Genomic DNA, 26242 nt, shown 5'->3' with positions numbered 1-26242 from the left:
CTTGCTTGTTGAGACAGGGTTTCACTATGCAGCTCAGTCTGTCCTGGAACTCACTATGTAGACCAGGCTGGCCTCAAACTCACAGGAGATCCTCCTTCCCCTGCCTCCAGTGTGTTGGGATGGGATTAAAGGTGTGAGCCACCACGCCTGACTATTTTTATTTTTTAAAAAGAGCTTTTCTTTTTCTAGTTTCCTCTTTAAGGGGAAAAATTATACATATGGATGCTTTGTGCATATATGTCTGTGTACCACAATGTGTGCCTGGTGCCCAAAGAGGCCACAAGACAAGGGGCCATCAGCAGATCCCCTTAAGGTTTAAATGGCTGTGAGCTGTCCTGTGGATGCTGGAACCAAAATCAGGTCCTCCAGAGGACCTAGTGCTTTTTTTTTTTGGTTTTTTGTTTTTGGACCTAGTGCTTTTTTGTTTGTTTGTTTGTTTTTTGTTTTTTTTTTCAAGACAGGGTTTCTCTGTGCACCTCTGGATGCCCTAGAACTCACTCTGTAGACCAGGCTGCCTTCCAACTTGGGAGATCTGCTGCCTCTACCAGCACCACCCAGCTGGAGCCAGTGTTCTTAACAGCTGATTCGTCTATTTCATTGGTTCTCAACGTGTGGGTCGAGAGCCCCTTTCGGGCAGGGTTGTCAAGTGACCCTTTTACAGGCGTTGTCCAAGACTGCCGGAAAACAGATATTTACATTATGATTAATAACAGTAGCAAAGTTACAGCTATGGAGTAGCAGCAAAAATAATCTTATGGCTCCAGGGGTCAGCACACCATGAGGGACTGTGTCAGAGGGTCCGGCGTTAGGAAGGGCGAGCGAAGGCCGCCGCTCTACCCCGTTCTGTAGAGAAGTTCGTTTTTCTAGTTACTCTGCACTGTGTGCATGTGTGCATCCATACATGCGTGTCCAGTGTTCATGTGGAAATGAGAGAGCTAATTTTGGGGGAGTCTCATTCTCTCCTTCCTCTGTGAGATAACGTCTCCTTCTTGCTTTTGCCCCTTCTCTGAGTTCCCAAGCTTCTGACCAATTCTCCTGTCCCTATCTCCTGTCTCACTGCAGGACTGCTGCCACGTACAGCCTCTCGAGGGAGAGCCTTAAGCTTTGTGTGGGTTCTGGATATCAAACTCAGATCCTTATTGCATAGCACACACTTTTATTTGTTTTTTTGTTTTTTTTGTTTTTTTTGAGACAGGGTTTCTCTGTGTAGTTCTGGCTGTTCTGGAACTCACTCTGTAGACCAGGCTGGCCTCGAACTCAGAAATCCGCCTGCCTCTACCTCCCAAGTGCTGGGATTAAAGGCGTGCGCCACCACCGCCCGGCTAGCACACACTTTTAAATGCTTAGCTCTCTTCTTGGCCCAACTTCCTGTTTAAGATTTATATATATATTTTTAAAAATGTTTAATTATGTATATCATGTGTGTGGCTGTGGGTATGTGTGCACATGACTCCAGATTTTCAGAGACCAGAGGCCTCAGGTCCACTGGAGAGGAAGTTACAGGTATTTGTGAGCTGCCTGACATGGGTACTTGGAATCAAACTCAGGTCCTTTTGAAAAAGAAGAGAGCTATTTCTTCATTCCTACGTTTGGTGTTTTTGTTTTGTTTTGTTTTGTTTTGTTTTGTTTTTTAAATTGATTGTAATATAGTTCTCTGAAGAGGCTTATAATTATTACAGATACTTAGAAGAAGGGAAATAGCATTTGAACATCAACTCTACTCTGTGGTTCTGATGGTTAGTATCAGGGCCAGATGAGCAGGACATGGTTGGTACTTCATTTGAAGAGAACTTCAGACAAAACAGGGGCGAGCTGAACTGAAGAACACAGGGCTCTCCGTTCTTCCCAGCTGTCAACGATGTGTGGAATTCAGAGTGAGGGGTGAGGGAGGGAGGTGAAGTACTCGAGGGCAGAGCGCTTGTGAATATGCATGAGGCCCTGAGTTCAGTCCCTAGCATCACAAAAGATAAACACCAAACCCGAATCCCGCCATCAAATTACCCATGCAGCCGAGGGCGTGGCTTACTGGTGGGTATATGCTTAATAAATGTGCTGGGGCCAGACGTGTGCTTAGGTGAAGAAGCAGCTCAGAGTTCCCAGGACAAGGACGTGATCAGTATAAAAAGAGAACTGACTTTCCTGTTCAGTGACTTCAAAAAAGAACTTATTCAAGATAGAGATACTGGGGGCTGGAGAGATGGCTCAGCAGTTAAGAGCACTGACTGTTCTTCCAGAGGTCCTGAGTTCATTTCCCAACCACCACCTGGTGGCTCACAGCCATCTGTAATGGAATCCGATGCCCTCTTCTGGCGTATCTAAAGACAGCTATAGTGGTCTCATAAACATAAAACAATTTTTTAAAAAAGATACGGATACTGATTCCGTTAGGGAGCTAGTTGATTCTGGCTAGCATGTATTGTGCTACTGTGTAGCTTTTCACCTATAAACATGGGCAGGTTTCTGAAAGGTTGCTTTAGATTTGTTAAGGTCTTAGTACTAACAGCAAATGAGAACACAGCGCCTTGGATTTGAAGACAGTAACCCTGTCCTTTTCATTATCTTTAGGACGCAGAGCCTGGCGTCTACTAATTCAGCCATTTTGGATGGACTTCAAAGAAGACAGAATCTTCTGCAGACCCGTGAAGGCATTCAGAAGAGCCAGAACCTTGCATCAGATTCCTTGTTTCAGTTAACCCCAGCTATAAATGTCTAACTTCCTGGAACTCACTCTGTAGACCAGGCAGGCCCCGAACTCAGAAATCCGCCTGCCTCTGCCTCCCAAGTGCTGGTGGGACTAAAGGCGTGCGCCACCACTGCCCGGCAAATGTCGAACTTTAATTTTTTTTTTTTTTTTTTGAGATGTGGTCTTACACTGTAGTTCAGGCTGGCCTGTAACTCAACAGCAACCCCCTGCCTTTGCCTCTGGAGTGCTAGGATTATAGGCATAAGCCACCATGTCAGGATTAAAATTTTAACTAACTTTGGAGAACTCTTTTAAAAATTGGATGTGTGAGAGCCTTGGAAGCTGTACATATATGCTGTCATTAATCTCACTGTATTGTATTCCAATTACTCCCCCCTCTCTTTTTAACTTTTTTGTTTTGGTTTGGTTTTTTGAGACAGGGTTTCTCTGTGTAGCCCTGGCTGTCCTGGAATTCACTCTGTAGACCATACTGGCCTCGAACTCAGAAATCCAACTGCCACTGCCTCTCATGTGCTGGGATTAAAGGCGTGCGCCACCACTGCCTGGTGTTAGTATTCTGTCTAAACTCCACCTCCACAGTTATCTGGCAACAGCTAGGTATGCTCTTCCCCACAGTTACCTGGCAACTGCCCACTATAAAAGGGGCTGCTTGTCCTCTCCTCTCTCTCTTACCCTCTTACCCTCTTGCCTCTAGCTTGTCTTTGTCCCCTTGCCCCTCCCCACTTCCCTTCTCCCTCTCTTCATGTGGTCATGGCCAGCCTCCACTTCTCTCTCTCTCTCCCTCCCTCCCTCCCTCCCTCCCCCCCTCCCTCCCTCCCTCCCTCTCTCTCTCTCTGTCTCTCTCTCTTTCTCTCCTCTCCACCATCTTCTCCCATTTCTCTCCCCACCTTTGCCCTCTGCCCTGAGTAACCCTCCCCCCCCAACTCCGGAACTGTTTGGTCTGGTGTTGTCTGTTCTAAGCTGCGCGCCGAAGTCTAACACTGGTTCATTTGAGCCGAGACCAAATACTTCGAGTACTGTGGCAGCTCCTTCCAGCCACTGGCTGCTGTGACCCTGTGCAGGACTGAAGCCATGTGATTTGCTGCTGCCTCCACCAACCCCGCCGCTGTCACAGACTCCATCTGCTGCTACCTGCCGTCACCAGCCACGTGAATTTCCACTGCTGCTGCAGACAAAACTTCCACCACGTGAGCTGTGCCACTGCAGCCCCTACATGGGGCTCTGCTACGTGGGCTGGGTAGCCAGACAGGGACACAGACCTCACGGTTCCACCTTTCCTGATACCAGACTGCACAAGCCCACAAACACACACCAGCGTATTAATTGGTAAGGAGCTTCCAATTGGCGGAAGGGACCCTGGATGCCCAAGATAGGGCCTGGCCAGCCTTCCCTGGGCTAAGGGGTTGGCTTCTCATTGCCCCAGTCCATATGACTGGCCTCTAGCTGACCTATGACTTAGGACATTGGCCATTTGGGTGACTTCCCACCTCGATAGTAGTTCACAGCTCCCCCTAAGCTCTTGCAGCAGCTGGAAGTCCTAGTACTAGCTTGGGCTACTTTCTGGCGAAACTCTGGAGTTCCGCCACAGCCGAGGGAGGCCCCTAGATATTCTCGTGATGACCTGATATCTAGGCTGTTTGCCTGATTTTGTTGCTGGCTTTTCCGAGATGCCGATACAAATAGCTCTGGTAGCAGCCCCCGCCACCCAGTGGGCACCACATTGTCTTCGACTGCACCCACAGATACCCCACTGGGTTGTCTCCTGAAAAACCTCAAATCTCTAAAATTAACGCCTGATTTGAGGCCTTCCAAATTGATACACCTCTGCAATAAGGTCTGGATTCGGTACCCTCTAGATAATGGAGTAAAGTAGTCACGTAATGGCACACTAGACCGGATCATTTTAGGAGGATGTTCTTTTTTTTTTCCTTTTTTTTTTTTTTTTTTGGTTTTTCGGACAGGGTTTCTCTGTGTAGCCCTGGCTGTCCTGGAACTCACTCTGTAGACCAGGCTGGTCTCGAACTCAGAAATCTGCCTGCCTCTGCCTCCCAAGTGCTGGGATTAAAGGCGTGCGCCACCACCGCCTGGCTAGACCGGATCATTTTAAAAGGTCTTTAATACATACTGCCAGCAGTCTGGTAAATGGAAAGAAATTCCCTATATTCAAGCATTTATCTACCTTCGTTCTAATCCCTCTATGTGGTCTACTGTTCCCCCATTCCCCACTGGTCAGAGTAACCGTCCACATGGTCCCAGGGAAGATTTCTTGAGCTTGAAGCTAACCTTGTCCTTCCCTGACCCTTGTTCTAGGACTGCTCCCCTTGGATGAGACATTTCCCCTCTCCTCTCGAGGCAGTTTCTCGTGGCTGAGTACCCCAGGCCAGGCCTGGACAGACTATTCTCTCTCAGGAACACCGGCTCCAACTCTAGTCCCCAGCGTGTCTCTCCCAGGGGTCAGCCTTTTGCACGCTACTCCCCCTCCTCCTCCATCATTTGCAGCCAGCCAGTTTGCCTGAAAAGCAGTGGTCCGGACCCGACTTGCTCCCTCCCCCCTTCTCCTCCTCTGTGGCCAGTCAGCCAGTTTGCCTGAAGCAGCGGGTCTGGGATCCGGCTTGCTCCCTTCCCCTCTGTGGTTCTTAGCTCTCTGCTCTGGGTCTACTCCATGCATCCTGCCAGGGACCCTCTCTGAGACTTGCTTCCCCATGTACTCAACCACTGGCACAAAGGTCTTGGCTTCCTAAGCATGTGAGGGAGGCGCTCTCTCTCCCTCTCTGCCCGGGACCTGTAAAACTCTAGCCGCCAGAAACACTGGGCAGTGGCTTTCTGGCAGCTAGTAGGAAGTCCCACCCTGCAGACCTGCCGCAGACCTGACCCACAGCACCTGTGGTTCACAGCCTCAACCTGCCAGCCGTATGATCGTATGCCACTGTTGCCAGCTTTCTTATTCTGGTCCTAGCCAAATGTTTCTTTGCTAATACAAAAAATGTGCTTTTCTCTACCTACATAACCCGCCAAAGTTACTTAAGACAGGATAGGAAAGGCTCTGTCTTGATAGATTTTTACTACTGCTATTAAATTCTATTCAGTTACAGCCCATCCTTATGGCTCTCAATCTTGCCAGAAGTCTGCTAGTAGTATGTTTAACTTTATGGCCGACAGAATTCCCAAAGCCTCTAACAACTGACCCAAGATGGTTTCAGAAGACTTGGACACCAGACACCTAGAACATACAGCCTGGATTGTATGTGATGATACAGTCACTAACCAACGCAGTGAGCTAAACTGGATGCTCTGAGTCAAATGACTTAGCTAAGTCAAACCAAGGTAAGTCATTTCTCATGTCACGCGTATCCATTCCACAGAGAAAAAGCCCTGCGTCTTCTGCGCTTGGAAGCCAAACTGACTTCACCCAAGAGACTATGGAGACCATGGGAACTGTTGGCTAGTGGACTCTGTCACCTTTTAAAAATAATATATAACTGGTAGATTGTTGTTTACTCTTTCTCAGACTTCTGACTACATTGACAGCTAAGCTTCCACAGTTATCTGTTACCATATTACTTAAACTCAGTTGCCATCAATTAAATGCTTCATATTTTCTCTTCTTGCTATGCCACTGTCCTAATATCTGAGTTCCTATAAACTTCCCTAATTCTAATAAAACATTCCACTATACGATCCAGCAAAGGCTCATCTTAAAGACTGCTTATGTTGTTAACTCATGCTGTTATCTGTTTTGTAAACTTATAAGCTACAGGAAACTTACACAGATCTACCTCTCATGGACCAAATAGATGCCATCCAGATAAGTACATCTGCCTAAAGTTCCCACTTGCTACCTATTACAAAGGGTGGGATCCCTCTGGATTTCAAATGTACATCTTAGAAAAATTTTCTTTCTCCCAAATGTATTAATCTTACTCTCTACATCTTGTCAAGTCCAGGTACATCCAAAACAGCTCCAGAGAAGCAACCTTCAGATGTTCCATCTCCTGCCACACACACAGCTGCTTCTACTGGACCTGTTCCTTCTGACCTATCCTCAGATGGTTCCATAGACCCTGGACAGCAGGAAACAGCCAGCTCTCCTAAGACCGGACAAACATCCCACATACCCATTCTTCTAGGTTCCCCCTAGAGGCATGTTGCCCCCTGTTCCAGCAGGAAGTAGCCAGATATCACGACGACCCTATTCCTGCTTCACTGTCACCTCTTTCTAATTTTTCTTTTTTAATTAAACCAAAACAGGAGAATATTAGTATTCTGTCTAAACTCCACCTCCACAGTTACCTGGCAACAGCCAGGTAGGCGTGCCCACTATAAAAGGGGCTGCTTGCCCCCTCCTCTCTCTCTTATCCTCTTACTCTCTTGCTCGCTTCCCTCTTGCTTGTCTCTGTCCTCTTATCCCTCCCCCTTCCCTTCTCCCTCTCTCCACTGGTCATGGCCAGCCTCCACTTCTTTCTCTCCCTCCCTCCCTCCTTCCCTCCCTCCCTCCCTCCCCCCACCTTTTTCTCTCTGCCATCTTCTCCCATTTCTCTCCCCACCTTTGCCCTCTGCCCTGAATAACCCCCCCCCCCGCCCTTGGAACCGTTTGGTCTGGTGTTGTCTGTTCTAAGCTGCGCACCAAGTCTAACACCCAGCATTTTTTTTTTCATTTTGAAAGCAATTTCCAGTGCCTTTTACTAGAAACTTGTTGTAGTTTCTAAAAAAAAAAAAAAACCAAAAATGAAACAAAAAAAACCAAACAAACAAACCATGAGGGCTGGAGAGATGGCTCAGTGGTTAAGAGCACTGCCTGCTCTTCCAAAGGTCCTGAGTTCAATTCCCATCAATAATGGGATCTGATACCCTCTTCTGGGCAGATAGAACACTCATAGATGTAAAATAAATAAATCTTAAAACACACACTCACACAAAAGAAACATGAGTTCGAGGCCAGCCTGGTCTACTGAGTGAGTTCCAGGACAGCCAGGGCTACATAGAGAAACCCTGTCTCGAAAAAAAAAACAAAAACAAACAAACAAAAAAAGAAACATGAAATTGTTGCTCCTTTTCTAATTTGTCACTAACTTCAATTTCCCTTGATGCTAACTCCAATTTCTCCAATGCGTACAATACTGATTTACTACCCACTAGCTATTCTCGTTAACCACAGGAATATGGAGTTTTCTGGTTAGGATTCCACACAAAACCCAGAAAGCAAGCATGTGTTTTAAGGGCTGGAGAGATACTTGGAAATTAAAGTTTATTATCAGAAAGGATGGCTAGGCTGTGTTGCCTGCTTTCTAGAAGAACCCTTCCCCTGGGTGCTTGGAATCCAGCATCTTTTTCAACCAACCCTGGGTGTAAACAAACTGATCCAAATGGGATTGAGAGAGGTTGTCTGAAACTCACGTGCCAGTAGACTGTGGTTCCTCCTTGCATCCTAGCTCTCTAGAGTAGCATGGGGACCTTGTTTACAGTGACTACAAACAGCTGTCATCTTGGAAATGTATGGAGCCCATTGCTTGTGTGTGTCACTTTTGGAAACATTTGAGACAATTTTCTGTAAAGTGGCTAGCTACTTTCAGTCACTAGTTCTCCTACCTCCTGGCCAGCACCAGCCCTCCTCCCAGTTTCTAGCCCAGCCCTTTCAAATGTTTCCTCCCAACTCTCCCTCAGTTCCCTAACGGTCTGCTTAAACAGTCCCTTCTCCCACTTTTCCCAATATTAGAAGCTCCAAACTATAACGGCTGTTCTAGCCTGTCTGCTCAGCTCGGCCTCTCCAGGCTCAGTGAATTTGGAGACATGGCGGCTGCGAAGCCGCTCATCCCTCTTGGCTGTGGAGTCAGGTATATATATCCTCATCATAGACAGGTGGCCGGCCTCTGCCGTGCCGAACCTCCTACTCTGCCCATTTTTTTTCCAGCCGTATTTACTAGTAATCTCACATCCAAAAAGGAAAAAAAATGAAACAAAACTCCCCCAAGTGAAAAGTTGGCAGATGTCTACTGGGTTTGGTTTGGTCTTGGTTTGGTTTTGTCTGTAGTAGTATGGCATTCTATTCTGTTTAACTTGTAGAGAACTTGTCATATTTTCAAAGATTCTAGTTTTAAGACGCATTATATATGTATATAAAAATGTGCTGCCAAATTGGGCATGTGTCAGGGATTGTGTTGAAGGGAAAACACGGTGGTATGAATTTTTTTTTAAAAGAAGGCTATTTCCTCAGAAAACATTTTTTTTTTTAAAAAAAAAAAAGGCGTCAAACTCTGTTGTGAAAGGTGGTTATATAGTAGCATCTTTAATAGCAACAAAATCCTTTACTGATGAGGGGGGTGTTGTTGATCCATGACAGAGAATGTAGCAGATATAATATATTCCCGGGGGTGTAGTGGGGGGGAGATATTTAAAAGTTACTTTTAAAATTAGTTTGTCTTGCTGGACTACAGCCAAGTGAAGAAACTGAAAAAATGGAAAAGAAACTTGGGAGAGGTAAGGATGTCGCTCAAGTGGATGAGTGCTTGCCTAGCATACATGAGGTCCTGGGTTCAGTTCCCGGCACTGTATGAAGTGGGTGTGGCAACATAGGCCTTGTGGTCTTACCACTTGGGAAGTGGAGAGACAGGAGGCCTAGAAGTTCAAGGTCATCCTTTGCTGTGCCAAGTTGGAGGCCAGTCTGGGTTACGTGAGGTTCTGTCTCAACAGGAAGGAAGGAGGGAAAATGTATCGAACAGCCAAGGTTTGCCTTGAGCTTTGGCTGTAGGCTTTGGCGCTGGTACTGCAGTTATACCTCAATTCTCTGTTTTTTCTTGGTGCTGATGACAAATGTCACTGTAAAAAGAAATGGCTTCTTTAATGCCATTAAGACACACTAAATAGACCTGTACCAAGTAATAAATGTGCTAAAAACAATTTCCTTTTTCCATTGCCAATGTATTTGGATGGAGCCCTTGAAAAATATCACCTAATGACCACCCCAGACCCACACCTACTGAGCTATCGCTGCATAGCACATCAAGAAAGTTCATTTGAAAAATCAAGTGCATCAAGTCTGTCACCAAGACTGAATTTCACAAAGGCCAATTTCACTCCCCAATTCCAGGATTTTTTTTTTTTTTTAAGCGTTGATGTTGGCTTCGTTGACATCATTTGCTTTTGGGAGGTAAGATGGCCAGGTTGAGGCCAGGTGTTGAAAAGGTTCTATGATTTTCGACATTAAGTGGTTTATCGTATCAAAAATAAGGAACCAGTGAAATAGCCCAGTGGCTAAAAGGCACTTGCTGACAAGCCTGGGGACCTGGGTTTGATCCCTGGAATCTACATAGGAGAGGACTACCTCCCTAATGCTGTCCTCTGACCACACAAACAGACCGCTAAACACAATGCCAAATGTCTCATTTGTTTCTTATAATCTTTTTACTTTTCTAGTTCTTTTATAATAGTCAGTGGGGCCGGGCAGTGGTGGCACACGCTTTTAATCCCAGCACTTGGGAGGCAGAGGCAGGTGGATTTCTGAGTTCGAGGCCAGCCTGGTCTACAGAGGGAGTTCCAGGACAACCCAGGCTACACAGAGAAACCCTGTCTCGAAAAAAAAAAAAAAAGTCAGTGTGTTAAGCAAGGCCTCTCTTCTAAGCCTGACGACTTGAGTTCAATCTCTGGGACTCGTGGTAGGAAGGAAAAACAACTTACTGAGTGTTGTCCTCTGACCTCTACACATAACGCTAACCATAGTAAAGCTAGTAAAAAATTTTTTTAGAAAAATCATTGGGAAAAAAAAAAGAAAAAAAGAAAAATCATTGGAGTTTTTTATTATTTATATATCAGTGATTTTGTTACTTTATATCATTATTGGTGATTGTAAGTAAACTTAGGACCTGCTTGATGTTTTTAAGACTCTGAATGGGTCACTGAGTTCTCCACAGAGTTGGCCTTTCTTCATGTGCACATTACGGCAGGTGCACATAGACTTCCAGCACACATACACGCGCATTTGTATGATTCGTTGTAGATTTGAAATGTAGGAGTGTTTTGCCCACACTTATTTGTGTACTCTGTGCATGCCTGGTATCCTCAGAGGAGAGGCCATCAGACCTGGGACTGGATGAAGCTAAAGACTGCTCTGAGTACACATGGGCGTGCTGGGAATTGAACCTTGGTCCTCTGCAAGAACACATATGGACCCTTAACAGTCAAGCCATCTCCCCAGCACCACCCCTTGTATTCTTTTTAAATCCAGTTTATTGATAGTAATTGGCATCACGCCAGCTCGGTGATAGATTCCCATGTAGGTATGCTGTTAAACTACATATATATGGTCTTAGACCACAAATCTATTGCTGAATGCACTTTAGCAAACGCGATATTGAATGTCAGCTGTGTTTTGGAAAACAATGGGAAGAACCCATTGCTGTGTTTTTGAGAATTTGTCTGGAGCTTCAGGAAAACAGGAAAGTGGGTGTTGCCTTTCAGGGGCGAGGAAGGTATAAAACAGTAATGGGTCTGTCCACGGACAGACTCCAGCCTGTCCTGTGGCCTCTTTCCTGAAACCTTACCATCTTCTTAGCTCTTTTCCCCCTGCAGTACTGGGTGATGGTGCCCTCTCCTGGGGTAGCTCATGTTGACCCTCGTTTCTACAGCCCAGTTCAAAACACAAGCAAAAGCAGTGCTGGAGAGAAAACTCAACGATTAAAAACTTGTATTGCTCTTGCAGAGAACCACAGTGTGATTTCCAGGGGGATCTGATGGCCTCTTCTGCCGCCCACAGTGCCCCCCCTCCATACCCACAAATACATGATAAAAACACTTTAAAAAAAAAAAACATGCACAACTATTTACTAAAGACACGATGGAGCTGGGCATGGTGACACAAAGGTTTAATTCCAGCAGAGAAGGCAGAAGCAGGCAGGTAGGGTCTTTAAGGCAAACTTTAGCTACATCGTGAGTTCAAGGCCAGCCTGGGCAACTTGAGACCCTGTCTGGAAAAGCCAAAAACAGAAGCAGCGGTCATTCACCTTCAGATCAGTGTGAGTGCCGCTGGACCTCATTGCTCTAGTGATGTTGTATTTGCTAATCCAGTTTTCCTGCTTATTGTCCCCGCTTGGCTAACAGTGGTTTTTAAAGCTAAGGGTGGCTATGGTCACATGGCCTCTCATTCTCTGCCTCAGCACCCTCAACAGGCAATCTCTGTCCCTGCTGTCTCCACCAATCTAGAACTGCCCCTTTATTTCCATATCACCTGAAATAATTCATGTTCTTTTGTTGTAAAAGTTCCACATTCCTCTTTCAAAGTGCTAGATGTATCTTGATAGCTCCTTGCCTTCGACTTTCTAATTATGGGGCTGATAAGATGAACGATTTGGGAAATAACCAGAGGCAAGTTTAGAAATAGTACCTTTTTGAATCTTAAAACTTAGAATTTAATAATCTAAGGTTAAAGGCAAGGGGATTTTAATAAGAGATATGATAAGAGAATGACCAGAAAAAGAATACAACATCTAACTTTTCAGGGTTTTATCAGGAACTCTTTTAAGATATTTGGAAAATCGGGTCAGCAAGATACCTCCACTGATAAAGGCTTCTACTGCTGAGCCTGGCAATGAATTTGATCCCCAGGACATACATTGTGGGAAGAGAACTTCTACACACAAAATAATGTAAAACAAACTGAAAACCGGGCATCGTGGCACATGCCTTTCTTCAATTCTCGTACTGAGGGATGGGAGGCAGAAGCAAGCACAGCTCTGTGAGTTGGAAGCCAGCTTGCTTCTCTACATATCAAGTTCTAGGTCAGCTAGGGCTAGATGGTGAAGCTCTTAGCTAAATAAAAAAATATTTGGAAAATAAAAAGACGTTCTGATTGTTGTGTTGGGAACTAGCCATGGTTCATGCCTGTAGCTGCAGTTACTAAGGAGACTGGAACAGGGAGATCACTTGATCCCGTCAATTGGTGATTATATTTTGAATTGATGTCCATGATGGTGGTTTCTATTGATGGTCAACTGGATAGGATCTAGAATCACCTAAGAGGAAAACCTCTGGGTAGGCTGTGAGGGAGCATCTTTATCTGGTTAATTCAAGTGGGAAGACCCACCCTAACTGCCAGGCTAAATGCCCTGCTTCTAATGGATGAAGTGACCAGCTGCCTCGAAAGGCCGTTGCCATGGCTTACCCGCCCTCATGGACTCTAGCCTCCAGCTATGAGCCAAAATGACCTCAAATAAAATGCCTAAGTCTATTCTCAGGTATTTTGTCCTAACAATGAGAATAAATGTTTTAATTCCTCTTGGCTCCAAAACTCATGATTGGATATACATCTTTTTTGTTTTAAATTAAAATCCATGTTCTCACGCTTCCTCATCAGTTAGGCTGATGGCAACCACCAGTCCTCCACTCCTTGGGCCACTCACTCATGTCTAGCCTCCACTCTCCTCCTCCTCCTGGCTGGATCAGAGAGTTGGTTCAGGCCGTTAGGACTTAGAAAGGCCACATTGGTTGTCATAGGTCATTTGGGAAGCAGTCACCTGAGTATAGAATCTAGCCCTTCCTTTTCAGGTTTGTTGTGAGGTTTGGCATGAGAAAAAAAATACCCAAAATAGGACCCTAAGGAGGTAAAATTTTACTTCCTTTGTGTGACCTTCAACCACAAGATAGCATCTGTTTCCTTTATCCCCTCGGGTGTGGCATTGTTCACCCTATCAACTGTTCCTATGCACAGCATATTCCGTTGAGGGGACACAGTGCATCATTGCAGACCTGGATGTAGCTAAGAGGAAACAGGATTTAGAAAAGCGATTGAGATTTGGATTTGTAAAGGTTTACATGGAGAGACCCAGAACTATTCATCCAACCTGTGGCAAAAGCCTTCTTCTACCATCATACCTTGAACACACCCGGTGTTATAGACCTGACTCCGTAAAACTACATTCAGACACAGTCATTGATGTTAAGCCGGTCCTTAATGACACAGAAGTCTGGAAGCTATCGCAAACTTAATATTGTGATTCCGGTTATTCAAGTCTAATCTTAGAACTGAGACCATGTAGCCGTATATAATATTGCTAAGGCCTGTGTTTGAGGCTCAGATTACAAGGCGGCTGCACTAGACACTGTTGTGTAGTTTGCGAGAATGCCCCTGCACCTACGTCTAGGTTTGGTGTCATCTTCCCCCAGGAATGAAATAGCTGATCGACTGAATGGAGAGAGCATGATAAACAAGGTTTGAAGGCTGGGATTGTTGTTCAATTGGTAGCAGGCTTGCCTGGTCTGTGAGGTGGTACAGGGGATTGAACCCAGTCTTTGTGAATATACACAAAGACCAAGAAGTCAATTCGCTGATACTGATATCGTTCCTATAACTTTGTATCTCAGAGGCGGTTAATCCCGAACCTTAAGATTAAATGTACTTATTACAAGCAGGTAATCGGTCAGACACAATGGATTAGCTTTCCTATCTTGGGCTCCTTTGGATTTTCCCTATTCTGTTTCATAGGAGACGCCTTGCAACTCTGGCAAATTACAGCTCTGAGACTGGTGTGCCCATCGCGGATTCCGATCAAGTCTTGCATGCGCTACTGACTTTGGATAAATAAATTCCCTTCTCGGGTGGGTTCTGTTTCTTCTGGGATGCGTGAGAACTGAAATGAAGCCATAACCTAACGCCTGCTTAAGGGGCTAACATCCCTGAGGCGGACCCTCCGCTTCCGACCCAGGCAGACTCTGTAGACTCCAGGAAGCCTCAACGTTAATGCCCGGGCACCGGCCTAGTGGGAAGCCGTTACAAGCTAACGCTCCACCCACTGCGGGGGGCGGGGCGAAGGGCTGCAGTTTCCGGCGGCGAATGGCTGGACGGCGCGTGGCGCTCCCGCCGGCCTCAGCTCGTGTTTGCCCACGAGCCGCTGCGTCGTGCGTCAGCCCCTCTTCCCCATCGCCTGTGAGGGGGCTGCTCGAGCGCTGCAGGGCATGCTGGGAAAGGAGGTGTTCCGAGTGGGGGAGGAGGAGGGAGGGGGGAAACACTTGGAATTCTTCGTGCGGCGCCGGGGCGCGAGCGTCCTTCCTGGAGATTGGCCCGTGCTCTGGAGAAGCCTGTCACTTCAGAGCATGGGCGGGCCCGTCGGGGCCAGTCCCGTTTTCATTGGCTGAGGGAGGCTTGCGACTTTCTGGGAGAGTTTCCTCCCGGGGAGTTCGGGCTGCTTTGCTCCCGCCGTGAGGTGCGTGGCCCGGAAGTGACGCACGGTCTTGGCCGGCGGCCGCCCAGCCCCCGCTTCCTTTCACGCTCTCGGTGGCCGTAGGTGGTCGTGGCCACCGCACCCGGCGGGAGGTGGCGGCGGCCAGTAATGCCCGGGAAACTCCTCTGGGGAGACATCATGGAGCTCGAGGCACCCTTGGAAGAGTCCGAGAGCCAGAGGAAGGAGCGGCAAAAGGTGCGCTGCGGCTGGGCCGCGCCTCCCTCGGGCTGCGCTGGCCTGGGCGGGGAGGGGAGCGGTCTCTGAAGGGGACGACCTGTCAGGACCGGGCGCGAGCTTCCGAGGGACGGCTTCCCCTCGCCGTGCTCGGCCGGCCCTCCGAGGTCCCAGGGACCATCCCCGTCGCCACACTTCGCGGACCTGGAGGAGAACGGACCTAGGCTTCGGTCCGGCTTCCGTGGCACTTCAGCCCGACGTCGGCCTTTGCTCCTGGATCTCTCCCAAGAGATGGGCAGACTTGAGCGCCCATCGCCGTGGAATCTGCTCGTTTTCCCTTTCTTCGGCGGCGAGTCCCTTCATTTGGTTTTCCAGGGCCTTCGAAGAGTTGAGAGAAAGATGATGGCTTTGCCTGTGTGTTGCTTCTCTGTCGCGATGTCGTGTCTGCAGCAGTCTCGGGAAAGGCTATCCTAGGGTTACAGTCCTCCATGATTGGGTAATAGAGGCTTTAAGGAATAGTGTCACAGCCAGGCTGACCAGGATTTGGCTGTGATGGAGTTCGTGGGGGTTGTATTATGAATAGCCCCTTACTGTCAGTATTTTCAATCCACAGGTATTTATTGAGGCTAATTGTGCCAGACTCTTTGCTGAGTACCAAGGAGCTTAAACTAATTAAGTATGCAAAATGGTCCCTGCCCACCTGGAGCCTGTAGAGGCTCTACCCCCACCTCCGTCCGAGAAAAAAAAAAAGGAAGACAAAAAAAAAAAACCAAAAAACCCCCTGAAAAATAGAGGATCTTAAGGTGCTAAGAAAAAACGCGCAGGTAAAATTTTTACTGGAGACGTTTGACCTGGAGAAAAAAAAAGAGCTGAGAATGATGAAAATGACTGTGGAAAAGCTGATTTTTGATAAAATATTTACTCTGTAGAGTGCTAGAGATGAGGGAACACCCCTAGGACTTACCACCAAGGTAAATTTTAAATTCTAGCCATTCACTTTCCCTTCCCTTTTATGCCACCTTCCCAATTGGCATTGAAGTAGGGCCACTGGCATGCCTGACAAATGCCCAGCATTAAGCTCTAGTCCCAACTCTAGTTTTTCTGTTTTTGTAGAATGTACGAAATTTGGAATTTACATTTTGAGGGTTCTATTTTTCAGTGCTAGGGGTTAAACTCGACTATAGCCCAAGGTATTTTTTTTATACCATTTTTAAATGTATAACTTGATGTCATTAAGTATAGTAGAATTGTGCTGTCATGACCACCATGATCTCTCGTACCTTTTCATCTTTCGAAGCAGAAGCTCCTTGCCCCTTGAATTCAAGCCTTTGAATTTTACTACTGTAGACTTCTAGGGTAGATTATAAATGTAAACCCCAAACAGTTATTTTAATTTTAGTTCGTCTTGAGAAACTCAGTTTTTCTTTCACACTTAAATCCTGTTCTGACAAGGTCTAAGTAATGTTTGTTTCTAACCATACCAGTGTACAGTAATCTCATTTGCCTTCGGGGGCTTGTTTCACTGTTAACTCTGTGATTGGCATTTTTATGTGCTCCTTGTAAAGTTAGCTTTTCTTTATATATATATCCTGAAATAGTTTCCAAAGATTCTTGAGGAAAATGATCGTATATTTGTGTATCCTTACATTTCACTATTTTCTTATATGTTAGTAGCTTTTACATTGTAAATTCTCCAAAAGTATTATACTTGTTGATTGCCCTTCATGAAAGAGAAATAGACATTTGGAAATGAATTTGAATACCAAATAGCAGAAATAGAATATTAGGCTAAGTCTGGCATTGAGATGAAAATAATTCTAGTTTGGATATATTGAGATAGGGAATTCATGTTCCTAGAAAAGGAATGAAGGTAGTGAAGAGTGTCTGGAAGTGTGGGTTGAAGACGTGAGCTTCCACATAAGGGTGAGGAGAAGGAAACACTCAAGAAGGTTGAGACCTAAGAGATACGATGAAGATGAACAGCACAGGACAGGAGGCTTGTCCCGCTTGCGCTCCAGTAGGGACTAGTGTCAGTTCTTCGCGCTCCAGGTGCTGTAGGGTTTGGACATAGAGGGGTCACATTGACTTGCTCTATCTTCTCCCTAAAGGGCAGGGCTCTGAGGCAATCCGAGCTGCGTGCCTGACTCCATAATCTTGTTTTTCTGTAGGACTTACTACTTTAGGGAGCTGTGGGCTAGTGCAGTTAAGTAAAGATCAAATAAAGTAGAACATTTTTAAAAGGCATTTTTACATATTACTCAGTTTTTCAACTTTATGAATGACAAATTTATGCTAAAGCACTTCAGGAATTCTATCGGCATTGTGGAAGTTTGGTGCTTGTAGCTTTTAGTGAGATGATGTACTGCTATCTAATTTACTAGATAGCACTGAGGCACATGACTTACTTGATCAAGTAATTCTAAAGGACCATGTTTCCAAATCATCTGTTTGTAGTCTATAAAAAAAAACCCTTGCCTTCAGTTGGTATTTTAAAAACTAGAAATTTTTTTTTTTTAGTGTTTATGGGTATTATACCTGTGTGTATGTCTGTGTACCATGTATAGGCCTCTCAGGCCACAGAAAGCTGTCATATTCCCTGGAGCTACCATGTGGGTGCTGGGTTTGAACCTGAGTACTTTGGAAGAGGAGCCAGTGCTCTTAACTGCTGGGCCATCTTTACAGTCTTAGTTTTGCATTTTAAAATTGAAGTTACAGAATAGTGCCTTGGTGTTTGACTTTTTGTTGTTCTGTTAAACACAGTCTTAGTTCTCAGTGTTGTAGTTCTTCATGGAAGTGTAACAACTGGTTTGTATAAATGACATTTGATTTTCTTTTAACTATCAGTTGTTTTCAAGGAGAGCTATATCTACTAGTACATGCCTGTAATCCATGCATTTGAAGGTGGAGGCAGGCAGGTCAGGCATTGTTACAGACCACTCTGTGCTACATGAGCCCCTGTCTCGAAACAAACAGATAATTCAAGGAAGATGCATGCTGTGAAAAGAACACAGCCTTTCAGGTCAGACAGGGCTGCATTCCATTCCTTCCACTTCTACCTGCAGAATAGCCTTTGGAACCAAGTCTCTCTCTCCATCTTGAAGTGGCAAAGATAATACAGGTTCACCATCCCTTATCCAAAATCATTGGAGCTAGATGTGTTTTAAAATTCTCTTCAGCTGGAAATGGTTTAGAAGGGTTGGGGACCTGCAGCCTTAATGTTACAGATGGAGGGTCACACTAAATGGGATGAATAAAGACAGTAAGGTGCTTCACATTCGTTGTAGTTAAATTTTGCCATCAAGTGAATTCAGATCAGATAAGGTTCTATCTCCATATAAGTTACAAAAACACTTTCGGTTTTCAGAGCTTTATGGATTTCGGAATTTCGGATAAGGGATTATGGACCTGTACTTCCCTGATAGGGTTGTTATGAAGATTAAAACAAGATAAGACGAAAACATTACTCAATGATGGGTAGGTACTCAATACATTTTTTTTTTCCTATTGGAGATTTTAGAAGTTTTTATTTGTATTTTAATTTATAATTTTGAGGCTTTGTTCTTTTCCTGAAGAGGAACTATTTAACTGTCCTAAAAGTCTTAGGATGGGACTAGAAATGTTCTAGAGACTGAATCTTGAAAAATAGAAGCAGGTAAGATGCAGACTTCGGCATTACTAACCAGTCTGGATTTCTTGCAGGTAGAGTGTTGAGTGTAATTGTAGGTTGAGCTTAGCTGGTTGGGGAATCATACTTGAGCTTCCTTAGGATTTTAGAAGGAGAGCTTGTCACTGTTTGTTTTTGTCTACAGAGTGATAGAAGGAAGTCCAGGCACCATTCTGAATCAGAGGAGAGAACAGACACAAGAGAAAATGGTGTTACAGAGGACCTGGATGCTCCCAAGCCCAAAAAAGCTAAAATGAGAGAGAAGCTAAATGGAGACACCAAAGAAGGACTTAGATTTTCAGATGAATTTTCATCATCTCATAAGTCAAGAAGAAAAGACCTGCCAAACGGAGATGTGGATGAGTATGAGAAAAGGTCAAAGCGAGTGTCCTCCTCAGAGAACTCTCACAAGTCCAGTGATAAAGCTGAGGAGGTATACAGCAGACTGTGTTGCATGTGGTGTCTTTGAAATGTAGGCGGCCTGATGTGTGCGCTTCATTAGACTTGATTATGTGCTGTTCTCTGCTTAGTAGCTAGTGTTCTTATTTGAACCATAGAACCAGTATGGCTGAAACCCAGCCTTTTCCCTTTGGCCCTTGTTTCTCTCTTTGTGCTACATATATACATATACATTTATTTTGTGTATAGAGGCCAGAGTATAACGTGCAGGAGTCATTTTTCCTTCTGTCATGTAGGTCGCAGGGATCAAACTCATGTTGTTAAGCCTTTCACAGAACCAACGTGCTGCTACCCCACCTTTTCTTTCTTGAGATAGAATTTCTCTGGATATTAAATTTTGGGAAGTATAGTAGACTCTACTCCAAGACTTACTTTAGTTGTGTTTATTCATTTGTTGCGATGGGGTTTGTTATAGTAGCCCAGGCTAGTCTGAGACTTTACAGTTAGCTGTGGGTGACTTTGGAGTCTTTACTCTCTTAGCGCTGCCTTCCAAGTGCTGAGATTACAGGTTCATATCACCATGGAGAGTTTTTATTTATTTTGTTTTGGTTTTCTTTCTGGAGATAGTGCCACCCTGCTCAGTTGTGCTGAGTTTATATCTGCTGTATCTTTTAGAATAGTTACTTTCTTTTTAAAACAACTTTTTTTTTTTCCCTCTTAAGTGTATAAGTTTTGTTTGCATGTATGTAAGTGTATTGTGTGCATTTTTGATGTCTACTGAGGCCAGAAGAGGGTGTAAGAACTCTTGGAACTTCTGACGTGCCACATGGATGCTGGGAACTCAACCTATGCTTCCTGAGTGCTGGTATTAAAGGCATGCACTATCATGTCTGAATTCTTTCTTTGATAAAAATGTATAATCTTCAAATCTGATAATAGCTAGTAATTTAAGCCCTCATTGAGAATCAAACCCTGGGATAGTCAGTGAGATCCATGGATGATTGTAGGAAGACTTTGTACTGATATCCTGTGTTTTTTTTTTACTTGTAAATTTATTTGCCAAGAAGCACAAATGTTTGAGTTTAGTAAGGGCCTACAAGTCTATCTGTTTTGCTAGTAGAATATATAGATTGCTCCTGGGTTTCTTAAAATTTGCCTAAGGCAGTGTATTATAATAGACTAAACTGTTATTATATGTGTGCGTGCGTGCGTGCGTGCATGCATGCGTGCGTGCGAGAGAGAGAACGCATGCCACATGGGTATGGGTGTCCAGGGAAGCCAGAAGAGGTCTTGGACCCTTCAGAGCAGAACCTGTGGTTACAGGTATTGGTGAACCACCTGACATGGGAACTTCAGACTAAACTCAGGTTCTCAGCCAGAGCAGAATTTGTTCTTAAGTTCTGAACTGTATTTCAGGCCTTGGTTATTTTGTTCTGATCATATTAGATTTTAGGAATTTTCCTTTTATGCTAAGGGTATAATAATTATGCTGTGTACAAAGCTACGTAAGTTAATACTGATCATAGTAAAAAGTCTAAGTAGCCTAAATTCTAATAATGAGCAGTCAGTTAAATATGCTGTCTGTGCAGTAGAACACAGCTATTCCGAGAGCGTATAAGAATGTTAGAAAGGTACTCAGTGTATTTTGCTAAGTGAAATTATAAAACAGTTTATGTAATATTTTTCCAATTTTTAAAAAAGACTTTTTAAAAAATTAAAAATTTTTATTTTTAGGGACAGGGATTCTCAGTGGAACAGTCCTGGCACTCATTTTGCAGACTGGATTAACCTCATACTCATAGAGATCCACCTGCCTCTGCCTCCCAAGTGCTGAGATTAAAGGTGTGTGCCATCATGCCTAGCAAATGACTTATTTTTAAAAATTTTTATGTGTGAGTGCTTGCCTACCTGTATGTATGTGTATCCTATGTGTGCCTTGTGCCTGATGAGTCTAGAAAGAGGGTCCTAGGTCCCATTTTATTGTTTAGAGCACACTTTTATTAGTTTCTATAGTCACAATTATATAGATGGTATTTTTTTGTTGTGGTGGTTATTTTCAAGTTGAAACTTGAGGAAAATTTTATTTTAGGAACTCATGTATTTAAATTTAGCTTAGTCCATTACCCCTGTACAAATGGGAAATAGCTAAAGGTTCCAAAAATTCAAATTATAGCCAGGTGTGGTGGCATATGCCTTTAATCTCAGCACTAGAGAGGAAGAGTCAGATGAATCTCTGAGTTTGAAGCCAGCCTGGTCCTCAAGTGAGTTCCACACCAGCCAGGACTATGTAGAGAGTCTCCTGTCTCAAAGAACAAAAACAAAACAAAATAAAAAAAAAATATATGTGTGTATATATATATATGTATACACACACACACACACACACCAGTGATAGTATGATACGCATCGATAGTAGATTTTCCTGGCTCTGCAAAATCATCTGAATAAGATTGTAGAGACATCTAGCATATTCCATCAAAAATCTAAAAAGAAAAATAGATAATAAGGAGCTAGCCAGTCACGGTGCCGTAATCCCAGCACCCAGGAGGCAGAGCCAGGTGACTTTCTGAGTTCAAGGTCTGCCTGGTCTACAGAGTGAGTTCCAGGACTACCAAGGCTACACAGTGAAATCTTATTTTAGGGTTGGGCTGAGTTTGGGAGGGTAGAAAAATGGCTTTGTAGTTAAGAGTACATGCTGCTCCTAGAGGACCCAGGTTAAATTTTCAGCACCCACACTGGTCAGTTCACAACTGTCTATTCCTCAAGTTCTGTAAGTCTAGAGGACCTGATGCCCTTTCTGGCCTCAAAGACACTATAAAGGATCAAATTCTATTTTTGAAGATATTTTATGGGACTGGGGATGGTAGTGAATGTCTTTAATTTTAACACTTGGGACCATCCTTTGCTGCATAGCATGTTTGAGAGTAGTCTGGGCCATATGAGACACTGTCTGAGAAGCCTCCTTTTGCCCCTCAAAATGATTAAAAAGTAATGTAAACTATATTATTTAGAATTTTGGTTTCATTTTAACAGATTCTAACACGTGAGCAAAAGGAAGGAGCCTTCTCTAATTTCCCCATTTCTGAGGAGACCATAAAGCTTCTGAAAGGTACTGTGAGTTTCATGTCATTGAAATCTGCTGGTAATTTTATATAACTTTGGTGCCTTTTCTGACAAAAGGGAGAATATAAAGATAAATAGCCCCCTCTTTTTAATTGCAGTTATTTCTACATCATTCTTTTCTTTATTCTGACTTGTTTTAACTAAAAGAATTACATGTGTTTGTCAAATTAGACCAATTTCATTCTACTTCCTGTTTGGGGTAGGAATAACTGTAAATGTTACTGAGTAGTGTGGCCATAGGCAATCATGGAGGAATAAGGATTGTCATTTTCAAATGAATTTATTTTTTCTGAATGCTAGTCACAAATTTTAATGAAATCTCATTTTACAGGTCGAGGGGTAACATATCTCTTTCCTATTCAAGTTAAAACCTTTGGTCCTGTATATGAAGGAAAAGATTTAATTGCTCAAGCCCGGACAGGAACAGGAAAGACATTCTCTTTTGCCATACCCTTGATTGAAAGGCTCCAAAGAAATCAAGAAACAATTAAAAAAAGCCGCTCACCAAAGGTAACGGTTATTAAGGGAGTAAAAGCTCTTAACATTAATGAAGAGGGACAGGAACAATAGTAGTCTTCTGGGTTTGGTTTTTGGTTTTTTGGTTTTTGTTTTTTTCTTGGTGCTGGGATCAAACCCAGGGCCTTGTGCATGCTAAGCTCATGCTCTCCCACCGAGCTGTACCCCAGACCCTGAGAGAATTACACTAGGCTCAAGGTCAGGTATATCCCTCCCCTTACAGAGTCAGTGCCCCTTTTTTATAAAGTTAAATTTTGATTCCTAAAGTAAGAGATTGTTTTTCAGATAGGAAAATTTTAAGCCAAGCTAAAGAAGATTAGTTAATGAGCATAAATTTAATATCTCTGGATGTTTAGATGTCTTCCATAACTTTGTATTATGGAGTCAGTCTACCTTATAAAAGTATTTATATTTAGTATATTTAGTGACTTTTCATCCCTGACCTTTCCTTTTAAATAATGAATTTTCTAATGAGGTATTCACTTGGCAATTCAGTAAATATTTAGTATTATTTCACAGGTTGACTTTTTATGAAGAATATTATATCAGTAATATGATGTTATTGGGTAGTAGAAATACATCTTAACTTATAAATAGTAAAAATCAACAGAGGAAACTAGTAAAATTCTAGTCTAAAATTTGACATTTTTAGAACCTGTGTGCACTTTAAGGTTTGTAACAGTGAAGAAGAAAAGTCATCATAATGATTTGAACAGGTATGTTTGTGCGTTTAAATCTTTCCAATATTATATAAAAGCAGATTCACATGTATATGAATAGAATAACATCAAAATGGCTTAGGATCAATGATCTCATATCATGTTGGCTGTTATTGGTTTACAGGATAAATCATTTTCCTTTGTTGAAATTTGCAGGTAATGCAGTAATCTTTGCACAATTGCAAGTAATACAGATAGGAAATAGTTGCACTTGCCTTAGTCCGTTAGAAGATACTTCTGAGATCATGGCTCCACCAGTTCTAGCTGTTGGTTCTTGCACAAGGCTTACAACCTCACTGACTCAAGTTCCATGTCTGATGAAATTGGCATACTAATGCCACCTCATCTGTTTTTCATGACAAAATTCACTAATTCATTGATCAAATTTACTACTTCATAAGGAGCACAAGTACTCAGTGTATGAACCATCTTTACCTTGACAAATATGTTTTGAGTATTTGTTCTATGCCAGCTACTTCTTAAAGTCCAGAGACTACAGTGGCTCGCCTGTCAGAAACTTACATATTCTTTGACCTTACATTTGAGTAGATGAGCTAGACAGTCAGCAGATAGTGTACATTGTCTGTCTGTCTGTCTATGGATGTATAACTGTATTTTAAGGGAATACTATAAATGTGGTGCGGGGGAGTAGAAAGAGACAAAGAAATCATCTTAAGAGGCTTGGGGACCTCGTTAAGTGCTGTGCTCTTTTATAGTTGGTTTGTTTGTTTTTTGAGATAGGGTCTCATGTAGCCTAGGCAGGCCTTGAGGTCACTCTGTAATTGAAGACAATCCTTTTACCTCCACCTCCCAAATGCTAGGATTGTAAGGATACATTACCATGCATACTGAGCAAACACTTGGCCAACTGAACTATCCCAACCCAGGAAAGTGACTTCTGAAGTCTGATAAAATATGTTATAGTAAATATAAGCCGTTCTTGTTGTCTGTATTTGTTTTCTTTGACCGCACACCCTAAGGCTAGGAATGAAACCCAGTTTATGCATTATAGATAATTGTTTTGTCATTAACAGTACACCCAGCTCTGTCTTTAAGTGCTTATGAAGTTAATGTTGAGATCCTTATTCTAAATGCGTCTTTACAGAAATGTCCTTTCAGGTAGAGTTTACATCAGTCTTTAGAAAGTTGTATCTTTCTTTTTTAAACTTTTTGCTCAGGTACTTGTTTTGGCTCCAACAAGGGAATTGGCAAATCAAGTAGCCAAAGATTTCAAAGATATAACTAGAAAACTCAATGTGGCGTGTTTTTACGGTGGGACATCGTATCAAAGCCAGAGTAAGTAAATATATACCATAGTCCAAAGCTGGATTGACTAATTTTAAATCTAAAGAAATAATGTAAAAGCATACATTTGCTTTTAACATATTCCTGGTGATTCTTTCCTTGCAGTTAATCAGATTCGGAATGGTATTGACATCCTTGTTGGGACCCCAGGGCGTATCAAAGACCATCTGCAAAGTGGCCGTTTGGATCTTTCAAAGCTACGCCATGTTGTGCTTGATGAAGTAGATCAAATGTTAGATTTAGGTTTTGCTGAACAAGTCGAAGATATTATTCATGAATCCTACAAAACTGGTATGTCCTTGTTTGAAATAAGTATATTAGCAGCTGGGTTTTGTTGTTGTTGTTGTTGTTGTAATAAAAGCTTGAAAATTCATTTCATAATTTTTATTACCTTGTTTCCTGGTATATTAACAAAATTAAAGTTATTTGGTATCCTTTCTTTAAAAAAGAAGGTACAAAGCATATTCTGAATCTTCCCTTGATTATTCTGTAATCTTCCATGTAGATTTACTAACTCATTTTATCCATTTCTTGGGTTACTTACTGTCCTTTCTTAAGTTTTTACTTTTCTTTCTAGTTTAGTTTTCTTTTTGTTTCATTTGAAAGTTTAATAGTTGTACTGAAGTTTGTATGTTAAAAACTTGCCCCAAGTTTATAATTTTTCTTTTTTTTGTTTTGTTTTGAAGCTTGGGGTGATTTTTAAAAGGTGACTACATCATGGGACATTAAGAAAACATTTGAATTCTTTTTGTTTGTTTAAGATTCAGAAGACAATCCTCAGACCTTACTTTTTTCTGCAACTTGCCCACAGTGGGTATACAAAGTTGCAAAAAAATACATGAAATCCAGATATGAACAGGTTGACCTTGTTGGAAAAATGACTCAAAAAGCTGCAACCACTGTGGAAGTAAGTAGCTTTGCCAGCATGTAGATTTTAGCTTTTTAATTGGTGTTTACTTTTGAAATTTGATGAAGCTAACTCAAGTTTGAGGTACCTCTTCAAGCCTTACCTCTTCCCTGCTCTTAGTAAGATACCTGTGTAGTGCTGTGGACCACACCTCAATGGTAGAGCACATGTTCAGCATTCATTAGGCCGTAAGTTCAATTCCCAGTTCTCAAAGGGAGAAAAAAAAGGTTGCTAGTAGTTTGGAACTGACGCACAGATAGAATAAATAGGAATGAAGTGAGTGTGCAATCAAGGGAGGCCTAATGTAAAACATGATAATGTTAGAAACATGTCAGGCGTGTTTATTGCTCCAGAGGGCAGGTATGGTGGTACATGCGCAGGAGACCCAGCCAGGAGGATCCCATTAAGTTGAAGTCAGCAGAGGCTACATAGTGAGGTACAAGTTAACCTGAATGACATTGTGACAGTCTGAAGAGTTGTCTCAAAAACAGTAACACATCCATAAAAGGAGAGAGGAGGAAAAGA

At 43.1% G+C, this 26242-nt stretch overlaps 2 protein-coding genes across 4 annotated transcripts in view; both read left to right on the top strand.

Moving 5' to 3' along the window:
- Nucleotides 1-2764, top strand: part of Stox1 (storkhead box 1) — a 64377-nt gene extending 61613 nt beyond the window's left edge. The window contains exon 4 of one of the 2 annotated variants that reach the window (XM_028776898.1): nt 2566-2764. In XM_028776898.1, the coding sequence (XP_028632731.1) occupies nt 2566-2713 (148 nt within the window). In that variant the 3' untranslated portion in view covers nt 2714-2764. The remainder of the gene's footprint in view (nt 1-2565) is intronic. The other variant, XM_028776899.1, reaches the window with a different exon arrangement.
- Nucleotides 2765-14914: 12150 nt separating this feature from the next.
- Ddx50 (DExD-box helicase 50) overlaps nt 14915-26242 on the top strand; it is a 30685-nt gene continuing 19357 nt past the window's right edge. The window contains exons 1-8 of one of the 2 annotated variants that reach the window (XM_028776845.1): nt 14915-15105; nt 18449-18558; nt 18894-19181; nt 22181-22256; nt 22602-22780; nt 24684-24801; nt 24916-25101; nt 25572-25717. In XM_028776845.1, coding sequence (XP_028632678.1) covers nt 19002-19181; nt 22181-22256; nt 22602-22780; nt 24684-24801; nt 24916-25101; nt 25572-25717 — 885 coding nt within the window. In that variant the 5' untranslated portion in view covers nt 14915-15105; nt 18449-18558; nt 18894-19001. The remainder of the gene's footprint in view (nt 15106-18448; nt 18559-18893; nt 19182-22180; nt 22257-22601; nt 22781-24683; nt 24802-24915; nt 25102-25571; nt 25718-26242) is intronic. The other variant, XM_028776843.1, reaches the window with a different exon arrangement.

Source organism: Grammomys surdaster, unplaced genomic scaffold (genome assembly GCF_004785775.1).
Source record: "Grammomys surdaster isolate TR1022 unplaced genomic scaffold, NIH_TR_1.0 273, whole genome shotgun sequence".
Classification (NCBI taxonomy): domain Eukaryota; kingdom Metazoa; phylum Chordata; class Mammalia; order Rodentia; family Muridae; genus Grammomys; species Grammomys surdaster.
Note: the sequence above shows the minus strand (reverse complement) of the source record. Positions and strands in the feature narration are given on the sequence as shown.